The sequence below is a fragment of the Erpetoichthys calabaricus genome, chromosome 11 (genome assembly GCF_900747795.2).
Source record: "Erpetoichthys calabaricus chromosome 11, fErpCal1.3, whole genome shotgun sequence".
Taxonomy (NCBI): domain Eukaryota; kingdom Metazoa; phylum Chordata; class Cladistia; order Polypteriformes; family Polypteridae; genus Erpetoichthys; species Erpetoichthys calabaricus.
In genome coordinates this window covers 156,667,000-156,690,427 of record NC_041404.2, presented here as the reverse complement: position 1 = coordinate 156,690,427, position 23,428 = coordinate 156,667,000, and the positions used below count along the sequence as shown (strand labels likewise).

Genomic DNA, 23,428 nt, shown 5'->3' with positions numbered 1-23,428 from the left:
GGTTTGAGACTCTGAAGTGCAGTTACTGGCAGAAAAAAGGCTACTATGGCAAACCACCACACCACAGCAAAGACTTTTTCAGGATTATAAGGGCTGACTGGCGACTACTGCTTCTTATTACTCACCCAATATGGTGTCCTCATAAAGAAAACATTACAACACCTCAGCAGCTCTGCAAAGGCCATATTTATAAATGGCCTCAGACCACTCTATTAAGATGTTACAAGAATTCAAAAATCTAAATGCAACCACTGACCCAGAGCCAAACTCATAGACTGGCCATTTGTCTAGATTAAAAAACGTCATTGAAGCCCAACAGTCCATGATGCACTTCAGTATAACTAGGATATAAATGCAGAATCAAATCCACTTGTGACTACAAATATGGGAGAGATTCGAGTGAATGTATGCAGAACACTGCTCTGTCCTTTGGTTAACTGGTGTACTAACATCAGATTAAAGACTTCTCCAGTGGCTCTACAAGCATCATTTTGCTACTGATCCTATTCTGTTTCATGCTTGAATCAGAGATCCCAGACTTAACGCTTTATATTACAACCATTAAGCATTAATCATAGCAAACAAAAGCTTGTTTACTTTCACTTTAGGTGTAATGGAAAATAATTGCCATTACTTCTAAATTTTCCCTTTATTATTATCATCATTATAACATCTTTAAAAAATTGACATTTTAAAGGCCATTTTCATTATCAGTGTATGTGTTGGTAAGTAATCGTGAGCAATTTTTTGTATGGGTTTCATATATGCATTATAGCAGGGGTGTCTAGCACCAGTCCTGGAGGGCCACAGTGGCTGCAGATTTACCTTCCCGTCACTTCCTTAGTCAGTGACCAATTTCTGATGTACACCTTTTCCCTTTTCTTATTGCCTTTTTTTAAGATTCAATCCTCTGAACTTCCTATTTTTTTCTTAAATGGCAGCCACACACAAATGAGACGAGAAGTCAAATCAACAGATAATCACCTAAGACACGGCCTTAAACTCAAATTTAATTCCAACCAGTTTCTTAAGAAGCCAAACCCATTATTTAAATCCAAGGCTTGCTGGTGCTCTCATTCTGCCACACTAAAAATTTCCAAAACTGTTGATTTTATCATTCGTAAGAGGACCATTAAAATGTTCTGAGGACTTGAGAAGATCAACATTACTGACACATTCACCTTTCTTTATTGTCAGATATTGTATGATGGACACAGGTTAGCTGGTTAGGTGTTGGATTGTTTTGTATCTCATTATTGTTTGGATGTTAAAGAAAAAAAATAAAACCATTAAAGAGATCCAGTCTTAAACAGTAAAACAATAAAAATTAACACAAAAGTTAACAGCAAAAACTGGTCAGTAATTAAGAAAATGGTTAAGAGTGAACGTGTGCAGCCCTGCAGGATCGGAGCTAGACACCCCTGTTCCACTCTTCTCTTTGATCATGCCACTTTCCATGTGTTTTTGTGAAGAGCCATGCTTTCCCAAGTGAACGGAAGTCACTTCACAAGTCATAAGTGCTGCATGGTTTGCAGGCACACAGAAAACAAAAATTAATAATGAGGTGCTCAAATGCACATTAAGTACAAACATACAGTACATGCAACAGCACTTAGAACTTTTAACTTCTGTATAGATATATTCAAATATTATATATATTGACCTATTTTTAATGAATATTTAAAACCAAATTTTTACATATTTTGAAACCACTAGTATGGACAGTGAGGTGTTGTGCAGTTCTGGTCACCATTTTACAAAAAGACAGCAGGAAAAAAAAAACAAAAAAAATGATAGGAACTAAAAGGGCCTGGCCTACTCCAACAGGTTCAAGGAACAAAACTGTTGTAGTTTTAAGCACACTGTATGGGGATCCAATCCGGGTCTTGAGAATTCTTAAGACGTTGATAAAGCTGATCCATCAGCATTTTTTCATTACATAGTAAATCATGTACAGGAGGTGGAAATAAAGGGGAAGAGAATTAAAATGCTGAAGCTAGGAAAACTTTCAGGCAGAGAGTTGTGAGACTCAAGAACAAAACTACCAAGTATTGTAAGTGAAGTGGAAACATTTTATAATTTGGCTTTTGCTAACCACAAATGCTTGGACTAACTGGACTATCTCCTCAAAATAATGAAAACTCAAAATTTCTTAAATTTACAAAAAGGGAACAGCAATGTTAAAACAATAACAATGTCAACAAGGAAAAGAGGGTAAAATATTCAGAAGATACAAAAGGTGTTTATTTTCAGAAATGCAACACTGGCAAAAAAATGAAGACGACCAGCAAGAAGCATGAAGACCTCGTGCCAGGCATCTACTGACCCACCACCCAAAAAAAAAACAAAACATTTTTTTCAAAAGAATGACCCAAAATATTTATTTACAAAAATGAAGCTTTTAAATATATATACTTTTCTTTCAAGGAAGGGAAGAGTTGATTTGCAACACATCATAAAATTTTTGAAAAATTATAAAACAAAACAAATGACTCTCGTCATTTGCGTCTCCAGGAACAAAATGTAAAACCCAACTGAACTTGTCTTTTTCTCCAGTTGTGGTTTACAGACGAGATAGAAACAGATCTTATAGTTTTAGGCACATCACAATTTCAGTCTAATGAACGAACATTATGTCAGCTCATGGCAAGTCTTTCACCAAATAAAATTCACTTCTTAACTGTCATAATGACTATTTTTGGGACAAACCTTAATCTACAGGTTCAAAATCTGAATTAGAGAATCACTTGGGATCAGGTAATATACATGTATATTTTTATTTTTTTTCTATAAAGGCCTGAAATGAGGAGGATGGGGCCCATAGTGCATAGGCAAGTTGAGGTCCATATTCATATTGGGAAAATCAAAATTTATCTGCTGATTAGGCAGTGGAGGAACATAAGGTGCAGGAATGGGCTGGAAATGCAATGGCATATTAAATCGCTGGTGTGGCATGTGGGCGAACAGCACAGGTGGTGGCAGCGGCAGGAATGGAGGGGGCTGCTGCGGTTGATGCTGCCTCATTTCCTCCTGTATGTTGTGGAAAGGAGCTGGCTCTAGATTATTGGGAATCTCTTCTGGTGGTGGCCCAACCCGTTTAACATTTTGATCTGTTGAATTAAAAACACACAGAAATCAGAATTAGCATATTTTAAAAGCACACAAGTATTATGTTTTAAATTATATTTTTGGCAGGAGGGTGGGCAAAATGGTTGCCTAGGCATGATTACTAGAGGTTTGTGGTATGTGTGAAATGTTAAAAACAACTGGTATGCTCACAAAAAAATAAACACTTTTAATGTCAAGAATATACAAGGACACTGCAGATTTGTGGTATACTACAGTTTGTTTTAGTGATGCATTCACAGTGGCTGAATCACTACTCAGAATGACTCAATCTTTATATAACAATTGTTCTTTACCAAATTGATCTTATTGTTTAGCTCTACAGCATATTAAATTAGCTTTTATAGGTAGTGGCACAGGAGATGCTACTCATAGCTGTGGTTACTATCTATATGAAGTTTCTAAGTTCTCTCAGAGTCTCAATTCCTCCCACGTTCTCCAAGATGTGGAGATTATATGCAGAATCTTTTTATTATCATGCTACATTTTTCTAGGGAAAACACCCCTTCACATGAGGCTCTCTGGCTATATACCTTCTGGATTCAGGTGGGGGTTTGAGTTATGTGTTCTTTATGTCTTTTGGACAAATAGTTCTTGCTGTGTGTCTTATTGTTGTATTTTATTCTTTAAATAACAAAGATGTGCAGCCAGGTGTGTGTGGTCTGGGGGACTGGGTGTGCGTGAAAGTCAATGTGCCAAGACTTCCTGCCTTGTGCCCTATATATTGTAAATGAATATAAAAGTAATCAGTATGGTGGATCCAGGCCATTTAGTTTAAATTAAGTAAAACAAAAATACATTGAACACAGTGTTTTTTACCCTTAACAAGTTTCCAACTATAGATGCATGGAATAAAGTACCAAGTAGTGAGGTAGACAGTAAAACTTTACGGACCTTCAAAAGTCAACTTGATGTTAATTTCAAAGAAATTACGTAGATAAGATTGGTGAGCTTTGTTGGGCTGAATGGCCTGTTGTCAAAAATTTTATAATGCTGCGATTACTGGTGGGTTAGTGTATGACCCCTTGCAATGCTCTAACAGAATATATGGGCATGGAGGCGAATGAATTAAGAGCATAAAGGGCTAACATATAATTTAATTGGACAAACCACAAAGGAATGCTTGTAAGTAAAGTAAAGAAGACTGTCCATTTGGCTATATGAAGCACATAACCTGAAAAACAAGATTCATAAGCTCTTGTAGATTTTCTGAGGTTTAGGAATCTTCTCTCAGAACATAATCTGCCTAATATCTTTAGATTTAGATTCAGAACATTTTATTGCCAGTAATTCAACCATGCAGGAATTGGTCTTAGCATTGGTGCTATAGCATAAAATACTCAATAAACAACACCAAATAAACAGAGTTAGGACCGGCAGTGTGTTATGATTACAAGTTCTACTTTAGAGCAAACTAATAAGAACCAGCGACAACCTAAGACATGATAGGAGTGGAAGGGGATTACAGTAATCCCTCGCTATATCGCGCTTCGCCTTTCGCGGCTTCACTCCATCGCGGATTTTATATGTAAGCATATTTAAATATATATCGCGGATTTTTCGCTGCTTCACGGGTTTCTGCGGACAATGGGTCTTTTAATTTCTGGTACATGCTTCCTCAGTTGGTTTGCCCAGTTGATTTCATACAAGGGACGCTATTGGCAGATGGCTGAGAAGCTACCCAGCTTACTTTTCTCTTTCTCTTGCACTGACTTTCTCTGATCCTGATGTAGGGGGATTGAGCAGGGGGGCTGTTCGCACACCTAGACGATACAGACGCTCGTCTAAAAATGCTGAAAGATTATCTTCACGTTGCTATCTTTTGTGCAGCTGCTTCCTGAAACGACATGCTGCACGGTGCTTCGCATACTTAAAAGCTCGAAGGGCACGTATTGATTTGTGCTTGAAAAACAAACTCTGTCTCTCTCTCTCTTTGTCTGCTCCTGACGGAGGGGGTGTGAGCTGCCGCCTTCAACAGCTTTGTGCCATGGTGCTTCGCATACTTAAGCCAAACAGCCCTATTGATTTGTTTGCTTTTCTCTCTCTATCTCTGTGACAGTCACTGCTCCTGACACGCACTCCTTTGAAGAGGAAGATATGTTTGCATTCTTTTAATTGTGAGATGGAACTGTCATCTCTGTCTTGTCATGGAGCACAGTTTAAACTTTTGAAAAAGAGACAAATGTTTGTTTGCAGTGTTTGAATAACGTTCCTGTCTCTCTACAACCTCCTGTGTTTCTGCGCAAATCTGTGACCCAAGCATGACAATATAAAAATAACCATATAAACATATGGTTTCTACTTCGCGGATTTTCTTATTTCGTGGGTGGCTCTGGAACGCAACCCCCGCGATGGAGGAGGGATTACTGTACACCAGAGTATGTGTATTAAGGAGCTGAAAGGCAACAAGAAAATCTATGGAGACCGCACATAGCCCATGTATCAATGGGTCTGTACTGTCTTCTGGGATGGCTTATCTGGGCAAACATTCACATTAGATAAGAAATCAAGAGGTTCCATTTTGTTTTACCTGGCAATTTCTTTTTCAGCTCCTCTTCTGCTTCTTGTTGAAGTTCATGGATTATCCGTTCATCATCTTGCTGTTTTTTAATTAAAAAAAAAAAAAATAAAAATTAACCACCCACAAATATATTCACATATTACATATGTGCCTTTGTGATGGTTGAAATTACACCAATAGAACAACTTGCCAACATGTTTAAACAAATGATAAAAGTCACTCTTAGCTTCCTCTCTTCCTATATTATGATACCTAACATGCACTCAGTTGCAAAAAGTTCAAAATCCTTGCATTCACTTTATAACTATTAGAGCTTACTACTGTGAAATATAAGAGCAACATAACAATTGGACCAAAAGAAGGGAAAGTTTTACATTGCATATATATTTATTACAAAATCTCTGAAATACCCAGTGTTGCCCGGGAGGAAAATAGTGATCTTTTTTTATATATAAATTGTTTGAGAAAAATAATAAAACAAAAAAAAAAAAAAACACACAACTTTAAAAATAAATTAACAATGAAGACTCACCAATGTGTTTGTCTTGCAGTCTTGTATGTATGTTATCATCCAGTTGACGCTTGGATCCAGCCAACTCTAATTTCAAAAGCAACAGGGGCACGGTGATGCTCAAACAAAGAATGCTGGCAGTCTCCTCCAGTTTGCCCTCTGGTGGTTGTTCTGAGTGTCAACTGGATGATAACATGCATACAAGACGACAAGATCACCCCCCACCCTACCCAGAAGGGGGTGGGTTAGGGCTGATTTCACACTACAGTATTTTTAGTCAACCAATGAGAAACATTTGTACCAAGTTTCATGAAAATCGCGCCAGCTGTTTGGACATGAAAGAAAAAAAAAAAAAAAAAACTATACATTTGATAACTGAACAACAAAAACAAAAAGGTATTGAAACCACTGATTAGCAAAAAGCTGAATCTACTTTTGTATCAATGCAGTTTGGTAGGTTATAGTCCCAACCCTTTGTTTGGGGGAATGCTGCAGAACATCACACTAACAAATGAAGCAACTGAATGACTTACTGTAGGATCTGACCAAAGAGAACACTTTGAACAGATTCGGCATGGTGCTCCAGGAGTTCGTGCATGTTGACAAAAGTGATTGTAGCCACTTATTGGGGCTCGACAGATATAACACATATGGGCACCACAGCGGCAGGACATTCGATTGCATCCCTCTGATTTGACAAGGCTTGTACCACAACTATGGCACTTTCTCACTCTGGCAGCAGTCATCTTCTCTTCACTGTAAAAAGAAAAGGAATAAAGCATTAAGAATTGTACAAAATACATGCTATTTCCAAAACAAAAAATGTCCTCCAAAGATGGTTGATTCTTTAATCAGGCAAGTTACTTGGCACTTATAACTGAACTATTCAGTTGTTATCCAGGTTTACAGGAACTGCTTCTGCTGTTTAAACAGGTACTAATCAAAAATAAAAAGGTAAGAAATTTAGAATTATAAAAATTCTATTATCATTTATAAAACTTACACTGGGGTACCAGATCCTGGAATAATGTAGTGACTGCAGATTTTCTAGCCACTTTCCTCATTAGTAGCCAATTACTGTCACTCATTGAATTTGCTTCTTTTGCCTTAATTTTAATGGACTTGCATTTCATGATTAGGAATGCTCAATTCCGTTTTCCTTTCACCAGCAGCCAAACAACAAACAGATGATGACTAGTCAGATGACTAGCAAAATCAGAGGTCATTTACAGTGTTCCAGGTAGGCCACCATTTTTTACTTCAACCAGTTTCTTAATTAGAATCCAAATTGTGTTGTTAATGAAACATGTCGTTATTTACTTCTATGGCTTTTTTTTTTTTTTTAATTTATTAATTTTATTGTAATCATTCCATAAAATAGATCAATTTGTACAAAAAAGAAAGACAAATCAAACCCCATCCTCGAGAAGGAGAGCATGGCCAAAGGAGAACTGCTTAGGGCTTTTTAATAGGGCAAAAATAAACAAAAAAAAGGAAAAAATATATATAGGTAAATAAAAAATGGAGAAGGGAAAGAAATGCGGAAGTAATTATTTCTTCTTATTCTAAAATATTATTGATTAGATTCTGCCAGGTTTTGAAAAAATTCTGTACAGATCCTCTAACTGAGAATTTGATTTTTTCCAGTTTCAAATAATATAAAACATCGGTTTCCCACTGGCTTATCAGAGGAGAGTTAGGATTTTTCCAATTTAACAAAATAAGTCTGCGTGCCAAAAGTGTAGTGAATGCAATCACCGTTTGCTTGTCCTTCTCCACTACAAGTCCGTCTGGAAGAACACCGAACACAGCTGTTAATGGGTTAGGAGGGATTGTGACACCAAGGCTGTCTGAAAGGCACTTAAAAATGCTGGTCCAAAATGATGTTAATTTGGTGCAGGCCCAAAACACGTGACCCAGTGAGGCAGGAGCTTGGTTGCAGCGTTCGCAGGTTGGATCTTGCCCTGGAAACATTTTGGACAGTTTTAAGCGAGACAGATGAGCTCGATATATAATTTTAAGTTGAATAATTTTATGCGTTGCGCATATGGAGCTCGAGTGACTTCTCTGCAATGCTACCTTCCACTCCTTTTCCGATATATTGATTAAGAGATCTTTTTCCCCCAATGTCCTCTTGGATCTTTGAAAGGAAGTGACTCTAATAAGATTTTATATAACGTGGAAATGATGTCTAATTCCTCGAAATTGAGCAGTATTTTTTCCAGCATGGTGGAGGGTACGAGATGAGGAAAATCGGGCAGTTTCTGTTTAACAAAGTTTCTAATTTGAAGATGGTGAAAAAAATGTGTAGCTGGGAGGTTGAATTTGGAACGTAATTGTTCTAAGGATGCAAAGATATTGTCTATATAAAGATCTCTGGGCAATTTAATCCCAAATCTTTTCCAGGTATTAAAAACTGGTGTGAGGGATGGCCGGCCATATATTCCGGCCCACACCTCCAAACCACCGGGTGGAGCCCTCCCAGCAGTATGGAGGCTCCCTGAATTCCAGCAGGGCCTCATGGACCTTGTAGTTTTTACAAACAGCCCTGCTGGATATCATGGGGACCACCAGGAGCCGCTGTAGGGAGGCTTGAGGAGTGCTACGTGCCCTATAACCTGGAAGCACGTCCTGGTCACATGGACAGAAGGAATGATGTGCTTCCGGGATGAAGAAAAGGACTTTTAATCTGACCCGGAAGTGATAACAAATCATGGACTGCAGGGTTGGAACCACTTCCAGGTCAGGGGATATAAAAGGACCTTGGGAAAGCCCAGACGCTGAGCTGAGCTGGGAGGAAGGGTGGCTAAGTGTCTGGGAGAGGAGGATTGAGTATTGTATGTGTAGTGGAGGGTGCTTAGTGCACAGTATTATAATAAAAATAAGAAGTATTATACTTTTACCTGGTGTTTGGCATGGTACCTGAGGGTTCAAGGGAGCAATAGCGCCCCCTACTGTTACACTGGATATGTTTGCAAGGGTTGAAAGAGGTGGTTCTCTTGCAGAGGTGCCATAGATAAAAGATTTTCCATCTTAAAATGCTTTCTAAGTTGGTTCCATATTCTGAGCGAGTAAAGCACAATTGGGTTATTAGTATATTTGCGATAACTTGCATTTATTGGAGCGCAGAGCAGGGAGTATAAAGAAGTACTACAGGATTTTACTTCTATTGCCGGCCAAGCCTGTGTATGTTCATTTTTTTGTGTCCAGGTTTTTATGGCTTGTATGTTTGCTGCCCAGTAATAAAACTGAAAATTAGGTAAAGCCATGCCACCTTCTGCCGGAGGTCCTTGTAGGGTCACTCTTCAGATACGTGAGTGTTTTGAGTTCCAAATAAATGAGGTTATAGTTGAATCTAATTGCTTTAAAAACGATTTGATATATATTGGAATGTTTTGAAATAAAAAAAGAAGTTTAGGAAGAATAGTCATCTTATCCTGTGTGGCATAATGAGAACGCCAATATTTCCAAAAATGTTGATTCTTTTTTTCGGAGTGTACCATCCAAAATTTTGTAGACCTAACAGATTGATATCTGAGACCTTTTTCACTTTTCACATATTTTATTGAAGCAGATATTTGAATGATCAAATTAGCTAGTCATCTAATGGCTCATTTTACACCCTATTTGGTTGGTAACAATTAAGTTTTGTGAATTTTAGAAAGTCAATTAAAATTAAGGGAAAACGTGTATTTCACTAACAGCAGCATTTGGAAATTCATTTAAGAAAGTGGCTGAAATGAAAATCTGCAGTGGATTGCTACACTCCAGGATCAGAGTTTGACACCCATGCCTTACATCAGGGGTGGGCAAAGTCATTCCTGGAGGGCCGCAGTGGCTGCGGGTTTTTGTTCCAACCCAGTTGCTTAATTAGAAAACAATCCTTGCTAATAATTACATTTCATGGCTTATTAGTGCTTTAACTCTGCTAAGTCAAGTCATTCTCATATCCTAGATTTTTTTTTCCATTCTAAGGATATCATCCAAATACTTTGAAGTGTAAAATGGACGGGTAATTCTCAATCCTTCACTTTTTTCTCTTCTCTTTCCTTCCAAGTATTTAATTAAACCAAATAGTGCACGATAAATACACACAGGTGTAAAGGGTAACAAGCAAAATGGATAACTGCTGGTTTCTTTTGTCATTTGCATCTTATTGCTAATAAGGAGCAATTAAAAACAGAATGCAGCTGTTTAAGACTTAAATAAGCAATAAGGGTTCAAAATCTTAATGAGGGAGACGACTAAAATGAAGCAGAAGTGTTTCTAGAGCAATAAGTGCTTCTTATTAAGCAATTGGGTTAGAACAAAAACCTGCAGCCACTACGGCCCTCCAGGAATGACTTTGCCCACCCCTGCCTTACATCATACCAGTTTAATCTGTATGAATATGACAGGACCAAAGGTCTAGTTGCTGTGGGATTCACTAATGTGATTGGAGTTTGCTTTACATTTATCTCAACTAGTTTTCTTTAGATAGAATTACTTTAAGTCTGATATTTCACCCTTTTAAATGAGACCTCATATGTGCTGTGCTGAATTACACAAACATATGGTGGCCTTGCTTATATGAAAACAATTGCACGGAACATGAGACACAAAAGTAAAGGAAAGGAGTTTTTCGGTCCAGATCAGGGTACATATTATGAAAAACGCCCACTGTTGGTGATAGAATCTACTGTGTGACATGGCACTGAATGATATGGGTACAGAGTGGTATTGGGTGGAGAAGGCATAATGCAGCAGTCCTCATAGACCATGTGGGTAGTGTTAAGACTCAGCTTGTGTGCTACAGATCTTCTAAAGCAGTGGTTTTCAACCTTAATTAAAAACAGTAGTTTTCACCATTTCTGCAACAAAATCAATTAATTGATATTGGCAATTAAACACTGCTTATATGTAAATATGCATGCACTTATGTTTTAATTGCAATATAGCTTTTTGCTGTTAAAATATACATTTTCTATTACTTATACAGGTGTGTTTTCTTCAGTGTATGAACTAGAAATTCGTAATTCTGGAGGTATAATTATAAATACTTGTTTCTTACCAAAACGTATACTGTATGACAAACAACAACAAATAAACACAGTACAAATCTTTAAAAAAATAAAATTGTTTACCAAGCTTCAATTTCAAATTTTTCTTTTTCCATTTAAAAGTGTAAAGCTGGTGCATTTTGAACAAGCTCGCTGTCCAAACTCAAAACAGTGCGTTTTAATTTAAAAGGACAAAATAAAGGTCTGAATTCCTTAAAGAAGCTTTTCTGACCACTTGTCTAGTTGCACAGAACAACTTCTCATTACTTTCAGTTTATTACTTGTCTTTCTTTAATGTAAACGCTAATATACCAATTGCCTCTTGTTCACTGATAAAAAATAAGTTTCCACTTGCTGTTCTTTGTTTACACTGCAAGAAGTTTGCTGCACTTATTTAAAAAAAACAAAAAACACACACCTTGTAATGGCTTAACTACCGTAATACGAGTATAAAGGAGCACAACTAAATTACTGTAAAGCTTAGAAAGGCACGGGTTGAAAATATTGTTTTTTGTGATCATCCTTTTTACAGATCAAGTGTCTTTAGTGAAAAAAAAAAAAAAAAATCGGCCAGATTTCAGTCAGCAGCCAATTGATCTGAACATCCCTAGATGTAATCCAGCTAAACTAAAAACAGATACACTTTAAAGATGATCTTTGAGAAAACTGACAATCATTGCTTCCAGTGTATTCTAGGTTCTCAACATCAATGAAGCAGTCTGCTTTAAGGTATGTTTGACACCCCTGCTATAGTTGGGATTTTTTAGGGATTCGATTATTATTATAATAATATTATTATTATTATTATTGGTTAATATGACTCGGGTGCCGCCGCGAGTGGCAGCCTTTCCAGCAGCTCCGTGTATGGCGCCGCCGCGAGTGGCAGCCTTTCCAGCAGCTCCGTGTATGACTTTATCTTTTTACCTTTTTTCTGTATTTTTCTCTTTCACTGTCAACTCCTACCACTTTCTTTTATGTGGACTAGTTCCCTGGACACTTTTTACACTTTTTTACTACTTGGAAATGGATTTTTACACACCGAGACTCATCTATTCAAGTAGTCAACTTCAAGTGCTGAGAACAAATGCCCGAGCCGGTGTGGTCCCCTATTTACCTGACGACGTAAGAAGGTCGTATCGTGGCAGCAGAGCCGGCGCCAAGATAAAAGCCAAGCGTCTAGAGAGAAAGTGGCGCTACAAACCTTCGGTGCTTTCTGTGATCCTGGGAAATGTGAACTCGCTACCAAATAAGATCAACGAACTGGCTGCACTGGTGAAAAATGTCAGGACCTACAGAGAATGCAGTTTATTGTGTTTTACTGAAACATGGCTAACAACTAACATCCCAGATGCTAACGTGGAGCTACCCGGGTTTAGCACAGTTAGAGTGGACAGAGACGCAAATACCTGCGGGAAGCACAAAGGAGGAGAACTCACTCTCTATGTCAATACAAGATGGTGCAACTCTGGACATCTAAACGTTAAAATCTCCTCTTGCTGCAGGGACATCGAACTGTTGGCCATAAGTTTGTGTCCCTATTACTTGCCCAGAGAGTTTGGAAATGTCATTGTTGTTACTGTTTACATCCCTCCTCGGGCGGATGTGGAGATAGCGAGTGACATCTTCCACTCAGCTGATGCTAAACTGCAAACGCAGCACCCCGAGGCACTTCTGCTAATTGCTGGAGACTTTAACCATGTGACGCTGGACAAAACATTACCTGCCTTCTCCCAGTATGTGGACTGTAACACCCGGGGAAATAAGACTATTGACCTACTGTATGCAAACGTTAAAGACACATACAGCACCACCCCACTGCCTGCGCTTGGGAAAGCAGATCATAACCTGGTTCTGCTTCAGCCTCACTACAAACCAAGAGTGAGGGAGCTACCTACAACCACACGCTCATTCAGGAAGTGGTCCCCTGAAGCAGAGCAGGCTCTGAGAGAATGCTTTGGAACTATGGACTGGGATATCTTGCAGGGGTCGCATAGTGAGAACATTGAGGAGGTTGTTGACTGCACTACTGAATACATCAACTTCTGTATGGACATTGTAGTTCCAGTAAGAACAGTATGCTGCTATGCTAACAACAAGCCATGGATTACAAGTGACATCAAGGGCCTTTTGAACCAGAAGAAAAGGACTTTTAAAGGCGGTGATCAGCATGAGCTCAAGCGCGTGCAGAAGGAACTCCGAGTCCAGCTCAGGGCGGCGAAGGAGCAGTACAGGAGAAAGCTGGAGCAGAAGTTGCTGAACAACAGCATGAAGGAAGTGTGGGATGGGATGAAGATCATCACTGGCTGCAGCACGAAGTGGGGTGCCACCATCGAGAGAGATGTGGAGAGCGCAAACCAGATGAACAACTTTTTAACAGGTTTGACCACCCTAACCCACTCTCACCTCAGAGTACTGCACCCTCCAACCATCCTTCTGCTGATACCAGCATAAGAGAGAGTTTCCCCCAACCCACAATTACAGCAGCACAGGTGAGCAGGGAGCAGAGGAGACTTTGTGCCAGCAAAGCAGTGGGTCCAGATGGAGTATTGCCGCGACTGCTGAAGGCCTGTGCATTGGAGCTGGGGAGTCCTCTACAACGCATCTTCAACAGGGGAGAGTCCCGAGGCTTTGGAAAACATCTTGCATCACCCCTGTCCCAAAGGTATCACGTCCTAGTGAGCTGAACGACTTCCGGCCTGTCGCTCTGACGTCACATGTGATGAAGACCATGGAGCGGCTGCTGCTTCACCACCTAAGGCCACAGGTCCGCCATGCCCTCGACCCTCTGCAGTTCGCATACCAGGAGAAGGTGGGAGCGGAGGATGCCATCATCTACATGCTACACCGATCCCTCTCCCACTTGGACAGAGGCAGTGGTGCTGTAAGAATCATGCTTCTAGACTTCTCTAGCGCCTTCAACACCATCCAACCTCTGCTCCTTAGGGACAAGCTGAAAGAGATGGGAGTAGATTCATACCTGGTGGCATGGATCGTGGACTCTCTTACAGACAGACCTCGGTATGTGCGTCTCGGGAACTGTAGGTCTGACATTGTGGTCAGCAACACAGGAGCGCCGCAGGGGACTGTACTTTCTCCGGTCCTGTTCAGCCTATATACATCGGACTTCCAATACAACTCGGAGTCCTGCCACGTGCAAAAGTTCGCTGACAACACTGCTATCATGGGCTGCATCAGGAATGGGCAGGAAGAGGAGTATAGGAACTTAATCAAGGACTATGTTAAAGGGTGTGACTCATATCACCTACAACTGAACACCAGCAAAACCAAGGAGCTTTTGGTGGATTTTAGGAGGACCAGGCCCCTCATGGACCCCGTGATCATCAGAGGTGACACTGTGCAGAGGGTGCAAACCTATAAATACCTGGGAGTGCAGCTGGATGATAAATTGGACTGGACTGCCAATAGCGATGCTCTGTGTAAGAAAGGACAGAGCCGGCTATACTTCCTTAGAAGACTGGCATCCTTCAACATCTGCACCAAGATGCTGCAGATGTTCTATCAGACGGTTGTTGTGAGCGCCCTCTTCTACGCAGTGGTGTGCTGAGGAAGCAGCATAAAGAAGAGGGACGCCTCACACCTGGTCAAACTGGTGAGGAAGGCAGGCTCTATTGTAGGCACGGAGCTGGACAGTTTGACATCCGTGGCAGAGCGATGGGCACTGAGCAGGCTCCTGTCAATCATGGAGAATCCACTGCATCCACTAAACAGCATCATCTCCAGACAGAGGAGCAGCTTCAGCGACAGACTGCTGTCACCGTCCTGCTCCACTGACATACTGAGGAGATCGTTCCTCCCCCACACTATGCGACTCTTCAATTCCACCCGATGTTGGGGGGGGAGGGGGGTAAACGTTAACATTATACAAGGTTATTGTCTGTCTGTATACCTGCATTGTTGTCACTCTTTAATTTAATATTGTTCTTTATCAGTATGCTGCTGCTGGAGTATGTGAATTTCCCCTTGGGATTAATAAAGTATCTATCTATTTTTACTGCTTTCTACATTATGCAATTTTCATTACACTATAACTTAAGTTTATTACATAGAGAATTAACAAAAAAATCTTTTTGTTGCCGATAGATGGCAGCACCTGCCCTGCATTCGTTTATTAAAAGATATTTCGAACAATTCTTTTGTCTTGCATTATTTGTCTGCATTACATTAAAAGTTGCATAATTAGGTCTGGACCACCCTATATTTTCAGTCTTCTTGCAGCGCCATCCCCATTAGTTTCCTGGGGTCCACTAGTGGGTCACAGCCCCCCTGATTGAGAACTACTGTTCTAAAAGGACAGTGGCTAGTGATGCTGTGATCTGTTGCCAGTCAAAATTGGCAGTTTTTCCACTCCAAATGCCTTTCAGGCTTTGCTTTCCATACTTTTTCTGTAATGAATTGGTCACTCCTTTAGGCAAAGTATCACAGGACTTGAGGAAGCAAATATGGTTCTATTGGAAGACAGACTGCAAAATGAGGGGAGCTAGGTGAGAGAAGATCAAAACATTGATTTTCACATTAAAGAGGGCAGAATGGTAGAAGGAAAATGGAAATTTGATAAGCCATCCTTTGGATGAAGGGGCAAGGCAGACAAATATGTTGGCCAGCTAATTATAAAAGGCTTGGCCTACATGCTACAGACAGATCAGTCTTCCAGTGAAATTAAAAGAAGCTGCTTTCAAAAGTTCAGAACTTTTTTTGTTTTATCCTTTAAAACTGACTGTGTAAGAGGGTGAACAGCGAGGGAGCAAGCAGAATAGTTTAGCACAGCATCTCGTATTCTGAACTAGAAGAGGAACAGACAGTCTTAAAGATACAGAGATTGTCATATTTATAATGAAGAACCTTTTAATTAAGTACTTAATTTTAATTGATGCTTAATGAATTTTTTTTAATGTTAACGTTACACTTCTAGTCTACACTAACTGAAAAACTAGGACAAAAAATAAACAAATAAAATATTAAATATCGGTGATCATAGTATTTACCCTAAAATATCTGACTGGATCCTGGCCCCAGCCTCAGATCTTTAGAAAATCTTTCACATAATCTACAGCTCTGTGATGGCTTGTGTGCTAGTGGTGTGCTGGGCCTTTTTTTTCAGAATTCACTGTCTTAATCTTCTTTATTTATTTATCTGGTTTGTACAATGCTATATACTGTATACGCTGCCGTTCTTTATTATATTCTGTAAGTGCATTGAGCATGGGAAAGGTGCTATATAAATAAAATGTATTATTATTATTATTATTATTAAAAGCAGCCCACAGAATCACAGTAATTAAAAGAGCAGGCTCAGTTATGGGATGCACTCTGGACCCCCTGGAGGTAGTAGAAAAGAAGAGAATTAATGCAAAACTGAGTGGCATTATGAACAATGCTGCCTATCCTTGGCATGCCACATGAACACTGAGAACTATTAACCAACAAATCATTTGACAAATGTATGTCAAGAAATGCTACTGGGGCTTGTTTATACCAACTGCAACATGCCTGCATAATGCTTCACTGAGACTGGAATGGTCAAGTCAGACGTTTGCTTTCTTAAGCATGTTTGGACCCATCCAGTACTTGGACGGGAGACCATCTACAGTAGAAAAGCTAGGGTTGCTTCTAAAAGATGTTGGCCAGGCCATCAGGGGGGTGCTTACCCTTTGTCTGTGTGCAGAACACAATGCCCCAGTGCAATGGTGGGGACACTGTGCTGTAAATATGGCGCTGTCCTTCTGATGAGATGTAAAACTGAGGTCCCAACTCTCTGTGGTCATTAAAGATACATAAGCACCATATAAATGTAATTAAATAAAAATTACCATTTTAGACATTCTGGTGTGTATGCATATTCTTGTAAAAAGCCAAAGATGTCTACTTTGGGACTAATAAAGTCCTACCTATCTAAAAATGACAGCTGGGTGCCACTTTTTGGTCAGTGTATTAGGACCTTATAAATTGAAACATAATCTAGTTTAACACTAAATTAATATTTACAGTTCTTTGTAAGATGTAGCTTGCATAAAATGGCACCCACAGATATGCATTTCAAGGATGAGGGAGATTTCTCACTTCAGATGCAATTTTTCAGAACAAGACAAAGCAGTAGGAATCCCTTCATTTTAGCATTAAATAGTTCCTGTTAGAATGAGGCACTTCAGTCTGGTAACAAAAGGATGTGTTAAGTCCTCAGAGACTGGAAGAGGATGCTGTGACAACCAGCTGTATCCTACCTCCCCATCCTGTACAACACTTAACATTGAAAGGGTACAGAATTGTGGATGTGGGCTCAATCCAATTCATTTAACATTTGCACATCAGATTAACTAAATTTACTTCTGAAGGCTTATTCTTAATATGTGGCCTCATTAAGATTTTTCCTTTCTTTGTTTAGTAAAGACACCTAAACACTGCTTTGTAAACCAAGTAATTGTAATTAAAGCACCTCTTCTATGGATATAAAAATCTAACTGGTTAAAGTAAAACCTGCACACCAACTAATCACAAGAAAACAGCCAAGCAAAAAAAAAAAAAAAGAGTAAACATTAAAGTTCTGTAATCATCAGGAAAAGTATGTTTCTATTCACCCCATGCTGAAAAGCCAGTAAAACAAACTTACAATGCAACTCTTATTCGGATTTCATCTTTCTCTGCAACCTCGGCACACGTCAGATCAATATGATCTTTCCATTGTATTTGGCATTTCCGACAGGATTCCTAGAGTTAAGGAAAATCTTCTTTAAGCAAACAATACAAAAACTTTCAACCAACCACCCCCCAAAAGGTTCATTATATATACACACTATTATAAAGCTTTGAATGTGCCCATTGTTCATGCCTTTATGCTAAAGGAGGAGCTTCCCTTTGTTTAAAAGACCCTACACTTAATATTAATAGCTGGAGGATAAACAGATGCCTTTGTGGGAGGTATACATGCAAAAGGACTTCATGTTGACGCACAGAAAACCCAATACTATAAAAGTCAATTTAGTTTAGGTTTTTAGCCTAAATTATAAACCTTTTTTTTTTTTTCTTTTCTCCCCATTCAGCATTTTGCTCCTATGTTAATAGGTTCCACCACATTAGTAACTGGGGGAAAAGGGGAAGAAAAAAAAAAAAGGGAGAGCTAATGGAGTTTTACTAAAGTAAACTTGGTTAAAGTGATCAAGTTACACTTTGAAACTAAACTTAACGTAACAAAATTACAGTACTGAAGTGTGATGCACTGTAGTAAGTCATTTAATCTGTTTGCACTTTATTAGTAAATATGCATCTTTTATTTGCAAAGCTCCATGAGACAGTTATCACTATAAATACATAGTACTGTATATAAAATAAAATGCATGTGTATTTAAATCATTAACCCAACTTAAGGATTGAAGTATTTATCCACACAGCCATTTTCCATCCATCCATCCATCCATTTTCCAACCCGCTGAATCCGAACACAGGGTCACGGGGGTCTGCTGGAGCCAATCCCAGCCAACACAGGGCACAAGGCAGGAACCAATCCTGGGCAGGGTGCCAATCCACTGCAGGACACACACACACACACCCACACACCAAGCACACACTAGGGCCAATTTAGAATCGTCAATCCACCTAACCTGCATGTCTTTGGACTGTGGGAGGAAACCGGAGCGCCCGGAGGAAACCCACGCAGACACGGGGAGAACATGCAAACTCCACGCAGGGAGGACCCGGGAAGCGAACCCAGGTCCCCAGATCTCCCAACTGCGAGGCAGCAGCGCTACCCACTGCGCCACCCATTTCTATCCCACTTATCAAATTGAAGCTCATGGAGAGGCGGTGTTTATCCTCACAGCATTAATATTTTTGAAGCAGAAGAACATAGCACCTTTACTTAACTACCGTAAGTGATTTACATGACAGTGGGAAGCCAATTTAAATCACTACCAATGAGAAGCATTCATCATCTGGATGATGCAATGGCAGCCATCTTTGTAAAAGTACACTCACCACACATTAGGTAATGAAGGGGTGAGAGAGAGATTGTTAGCCAATAAGGGACAGGATGATTAGGCCTAAATAGACAAGGCTGTGGTAGGCACTTTAGTCAGGACACAGTACATCAGGTTACACACTTCTCTTTTTGAAAGATGTCCAGGGATCTTTTGATGACCACAGATAGTTAGAACCTCGGTTCAATGCCTCATCTGAAGGACAGCACCCTGATGGTCTCACCAACACATCTTCCATGTTTGCATTTAAAGTAACAGGTGTTTCACAGATGTGGGCAAATAGGTTCATCACAATGGAGAAAAATCCATAAAGGACACTGAAAATATGCAAATTCAAAACATACACCTGATCAAGAGTGGCTTTGCTGGTTACAAAGTAGGACAATATGCAACCCATCATTTAATGAAATTCCTAAATTTGCAAGGTTGATAGAAATTGTAGTTTTTGGAGTTTTTAATATGAAGAAAATATTATTGTGAAGCTTACCTACTCCAATTCAAATTTTACTTGGGGACAAAAGCCTGTTCCAGCAGAACGGAGCACAAGGCAAGAAATAAAATCTTAACAGGGTGCCACCAGTTAATTGTAAGGCTCAATTACAGACAGAATTTGCCATTTTACAACTGCTATTTGACTTAAAAAGTATTCAACTTTTGAATATAGGAGAAAAACTGGAGTACACAGAACAAAAAAAAAAACCACACACCTCACAGAAAATGTGAACCCTTAAACAAAATCTAAAAGTTTCAGTTGTACACACTGCAATTAAAAAAGCATACAGACTAGCGGGCAGGCAAACTATTGACAACTTCTGCTTTTCCTAATGCTTTTTGTCAAGTGTAGTTTAAAAAAAAAAAAAAAAAAAAAAATTTAAACCTGCTGGGACCTTTTCTGTCCTCTGGGATGACATTTATAAGAGCACCAGTATGTGAGCCAGAAGCAACAGCCAAACAAACTAAAAATAAAAGCACATGCTGCAACAGGCTAAACAGTACTGAATGGGAGGAATTAGCTACCTGATTAGAGTATTATTTATTCAAAAATACTCCACTGTAGCAACAGACATCTAAATTAGCAATTACACAGTCAAGATACAGAAAATTAACAACTTGGGGAGACTATTTTGGTATCCCATTTCAATTTTAAAATTATTTTCCTCTACGAACTCTGATGAAGCATCTGAAAACGGCACAAATTGCCAGAGAACACAGAAGGGATGTCTCTCCTGGTTAGAAGCATTTTACTCCTTGTCTCAAACACATGGTGAAAGTAAAGAAATATTAAATTTTTGTCAATCTGCTACAAAACTCTAACTTAATTTTTTGCACATTTGTGGTGCTCTGTATTTTAATTTGAGCTAAGACCATTATTTAATTATTTTAAATTAGACCATATGACAACTTATTACACTTAACAGCCAACTCTAGCATCATCTTGTTAAGAAATCAAGAATATTACATATTTCTAAGAGAAGCCAGGGAAGTGAAAATCAGGTACATGAGTTTACTTCACAACAACATCACCTCTGGATCTTGCTCAAGTTCTGTAGTTGAAAATTCTGTGCTACACTGTAGGATTGTCTGCATGTCCGAGACATAAAAAATAAAAAACCCTCTCACACACCATAACAGTATCTACAGTAGTCAACCAATACACTTGTGGCTGCAGTCTACAAGGAAAGAGACAAATGGTATACCAAAAGTAGAAGCCAACATTGGTTTGATAGAATCAACCCCATTCATTAACCCATCTATAAGACTATGCTGGATACTGGAGTAGTTGTCAAAAGAAAAAGCATAACATAATTTAGACTTTCAAAATCCTCTTAATAAAGTCCAGTAGAAGATAAATTAAAACCTACTGGTTTAAAAGGTAATGAAAAAAATGGATTTCACCCAGGTTAATTAGCAGAATTAAAAGGGTACATGTCATTGAACTGGTACATTTTCTAAGTTATATTAATGGCATACACTCTGCTAAGGTAAATTTCTAACTTCAAGGTCTAAATTTACAAATCTTTCTTTGTGATCAGATCTTGATGGACTGAATGTTTACCATTAAAATTTGTCAAACTTCTGTTCTCATTATACTAAGAATGGCACAGGTTGCACCCCCCAAAAGGGTGTAGTGAGTATACTTGTGTTTAGACAACAAGCACAGATGTAGTCAAACACTTTTTCAGATGAGCCTTTGTTGGCAGGCAAACAGGAGGGAGATCACTCATACAACCCAAATGCAATTAGCACAAGCTTCAAAAGAAGCACATCTGCCAGTGCAGTATTGTACAACTGCTTGTGGCCTACAGGCAGATTGCTAACAAAGAAGGCCTGCTTTTTATTATTGCATATAAGGTTTGGCAACAGAAAATGCATTAACATTAAAATAAGCCTTGCAGCAAGACATCTAGAGATTGCCTTCCTACTCATTTGTGGTCCAAGAGTCTCTAGCATACCATGCTACACTTGGGGACAAGAAAGAAAAAAAAAAAAAAAAAAAAAAAGACATTCTCACCAATGGAAATGGCTGTCATACCTAACTTTTTAATTTTTAATGTTATATTTACTGAACTTCCAATTAACCAAACATGATATAGATTCGATACACTACACACTTAAGAAAGCACCACATTTATAAATGATGTTTGTCCAACGAAGTAGGTACAGATAAAACACTGAATGTTGTGTTGCATTGTAAAATATAAAAATGATTTTAGAGCTTGACCTAGGTAGTTAATCAAGGTGGTTTGAACTGGTCTGTTGGGTATGAGGTCACATTCCCAACTAAAATAAAGTTGGAAACCATGTTTTGGTACTTAAACTCAAATAATTTCCAGGTAGACGGTACGGTGTACTTTCTTTGGTTTGTTTACTTTACCTAGCCAAATACCTTTTACTTGTAGTCAGGCGAGAGGCCAAAATACAGCCACCCTCAAATTTCATAGTTTAATGAAGGTAATGGTTAAGCATCCCATTTTCAGGATGACAGTAATGGATCATTAGAACATGAATTCTATTAAGTTTTACTATTTGGTGACTGAAATATTAAAAGGTATTTGTTTAATAACACCTTGCATAGCAAAATAATTTTTATTAGTACTGTATTATGTATTAGTAAACTCCACAGATATAACCAAAAAAAGGTTCACTAATACCTTGTATTAAGAAAGTACCAGTTAGCATCTATTCAAATGAGAAAGATTAAAAATTTAGATTTCTCGCTCATCAAAAAGCAAGGTGCTCACATCTTGGCTTGCAAGCAAGCACATCATGAAATCACCCATTCCAAAATCAGTACTAAGTTGAAGGGGCCAGGAATCATACTAGTAGCAAAATGTTAGTCCACTATTTCATGATGCACTAGTCACATTGCAAGAGTGATGGATACCCGGGGCATCAGCAAGCCCAAACCCCAACACAAACACAGAATCACAGTCCTGGGTTCAAATGAAGGTTGTTCAACAAATGCCTCCAACACGGTACAAAAGCACAAACCACAGGTTTTCTCTCTTCCCAAGAACTCTCACCACCAAACTGCCCTCCTCCAGTCAAGTGTTGCCTCTCCATCTCCCAGCTATGACTTGCCTGGATAAAGAAGTGCGGTTCCTTTTATTATAGACCCGGGAGTACTTCCAGCGCCAGGGCAATTGCCAGATCGAAGTACTTCTGGGTCACACGGAAGTCCCTCATCACAGTAGGGAGCTTGTTTCCCTACAGCACCCTCTTGCAGTACCCCATGACCCCAGCAGGGCTGCCCTTTCTGGACTACATTTCCCGGCATGCCTTGCTGACTTCCCACAGGGCACCGATAACTAGGGATGCTACCATCTACTGTGCTGGGGGAATAAAAATCCCCCAGCAATATCTTCTCTTTTTAATGGGCCGACTGTCCGTCCACCATTCTGGTCCTTCCTTCTGGGTTTTCTTCTGGCCGGGATGTCTGTCCAGCCCACGTGGCATCTACACAAGGCTCAAACAAAAACAAAAACCTTACATGGTTTAAACCAAGCTGACCCAGCAACATCGTCACATCACATGAAGTGCTAACTTTGCCTGCAATGCTATCATATTCTCATAAGATTTGGGTGTTTTAATAAAAACATTCATATACCCCCCTCTATATCTATATCTCTCAATGCAGACTTTCAACTCAACTGAAGTCCAATCAGTATATTTCTGGCAGGTATTTGGAGCAAATTTAACAGCCGCAGACTTATTCATTAAGAAATAATGCATGTTTGTATTA

The 23,428-nt window shown here is 39.2% G+C and overlaps 1 protein-coding gene across 2 annotated transcripts in view; it reads right to left on the bottom strand.

The window, feature by feature from the left end:
* Window positions 1-2,226: 2,226 nt before the first annotated feature.
* Window positions 2,227-23,428, bottom strand: part of rnf216 (ring finger protein 216) — a 58,361-nt gene continuing 37,159 nt past the window's right edge. For both annotated transcript variants that reach the window (XM_051934124.1, XM_028814401.2), the window contains exons 20-23: window positions 17,823-17,920; window positions 6,692-6,914; window positions 5,657-5,726; window positions 2,227-3,110 (exon numbers count right to left, since the gene is read on the bottom strand). In XM_051934124.1, coding sequence (XP_051790084.1) covers window positions 2,788-3,110; window positions 5,657-5,726; window positions 6,692-6,914; window positions 17,823-17,920 — 714 coding nt within the window. In that variant the 3' untranslated portion in view covers window positions 2,227-2,787. The remainder of the gene's footprint in view (window positions 3,111-5,656; window positions 5,727-6,691; window positions 6,915-17,822; window positions 17,921-23,428) is intronic.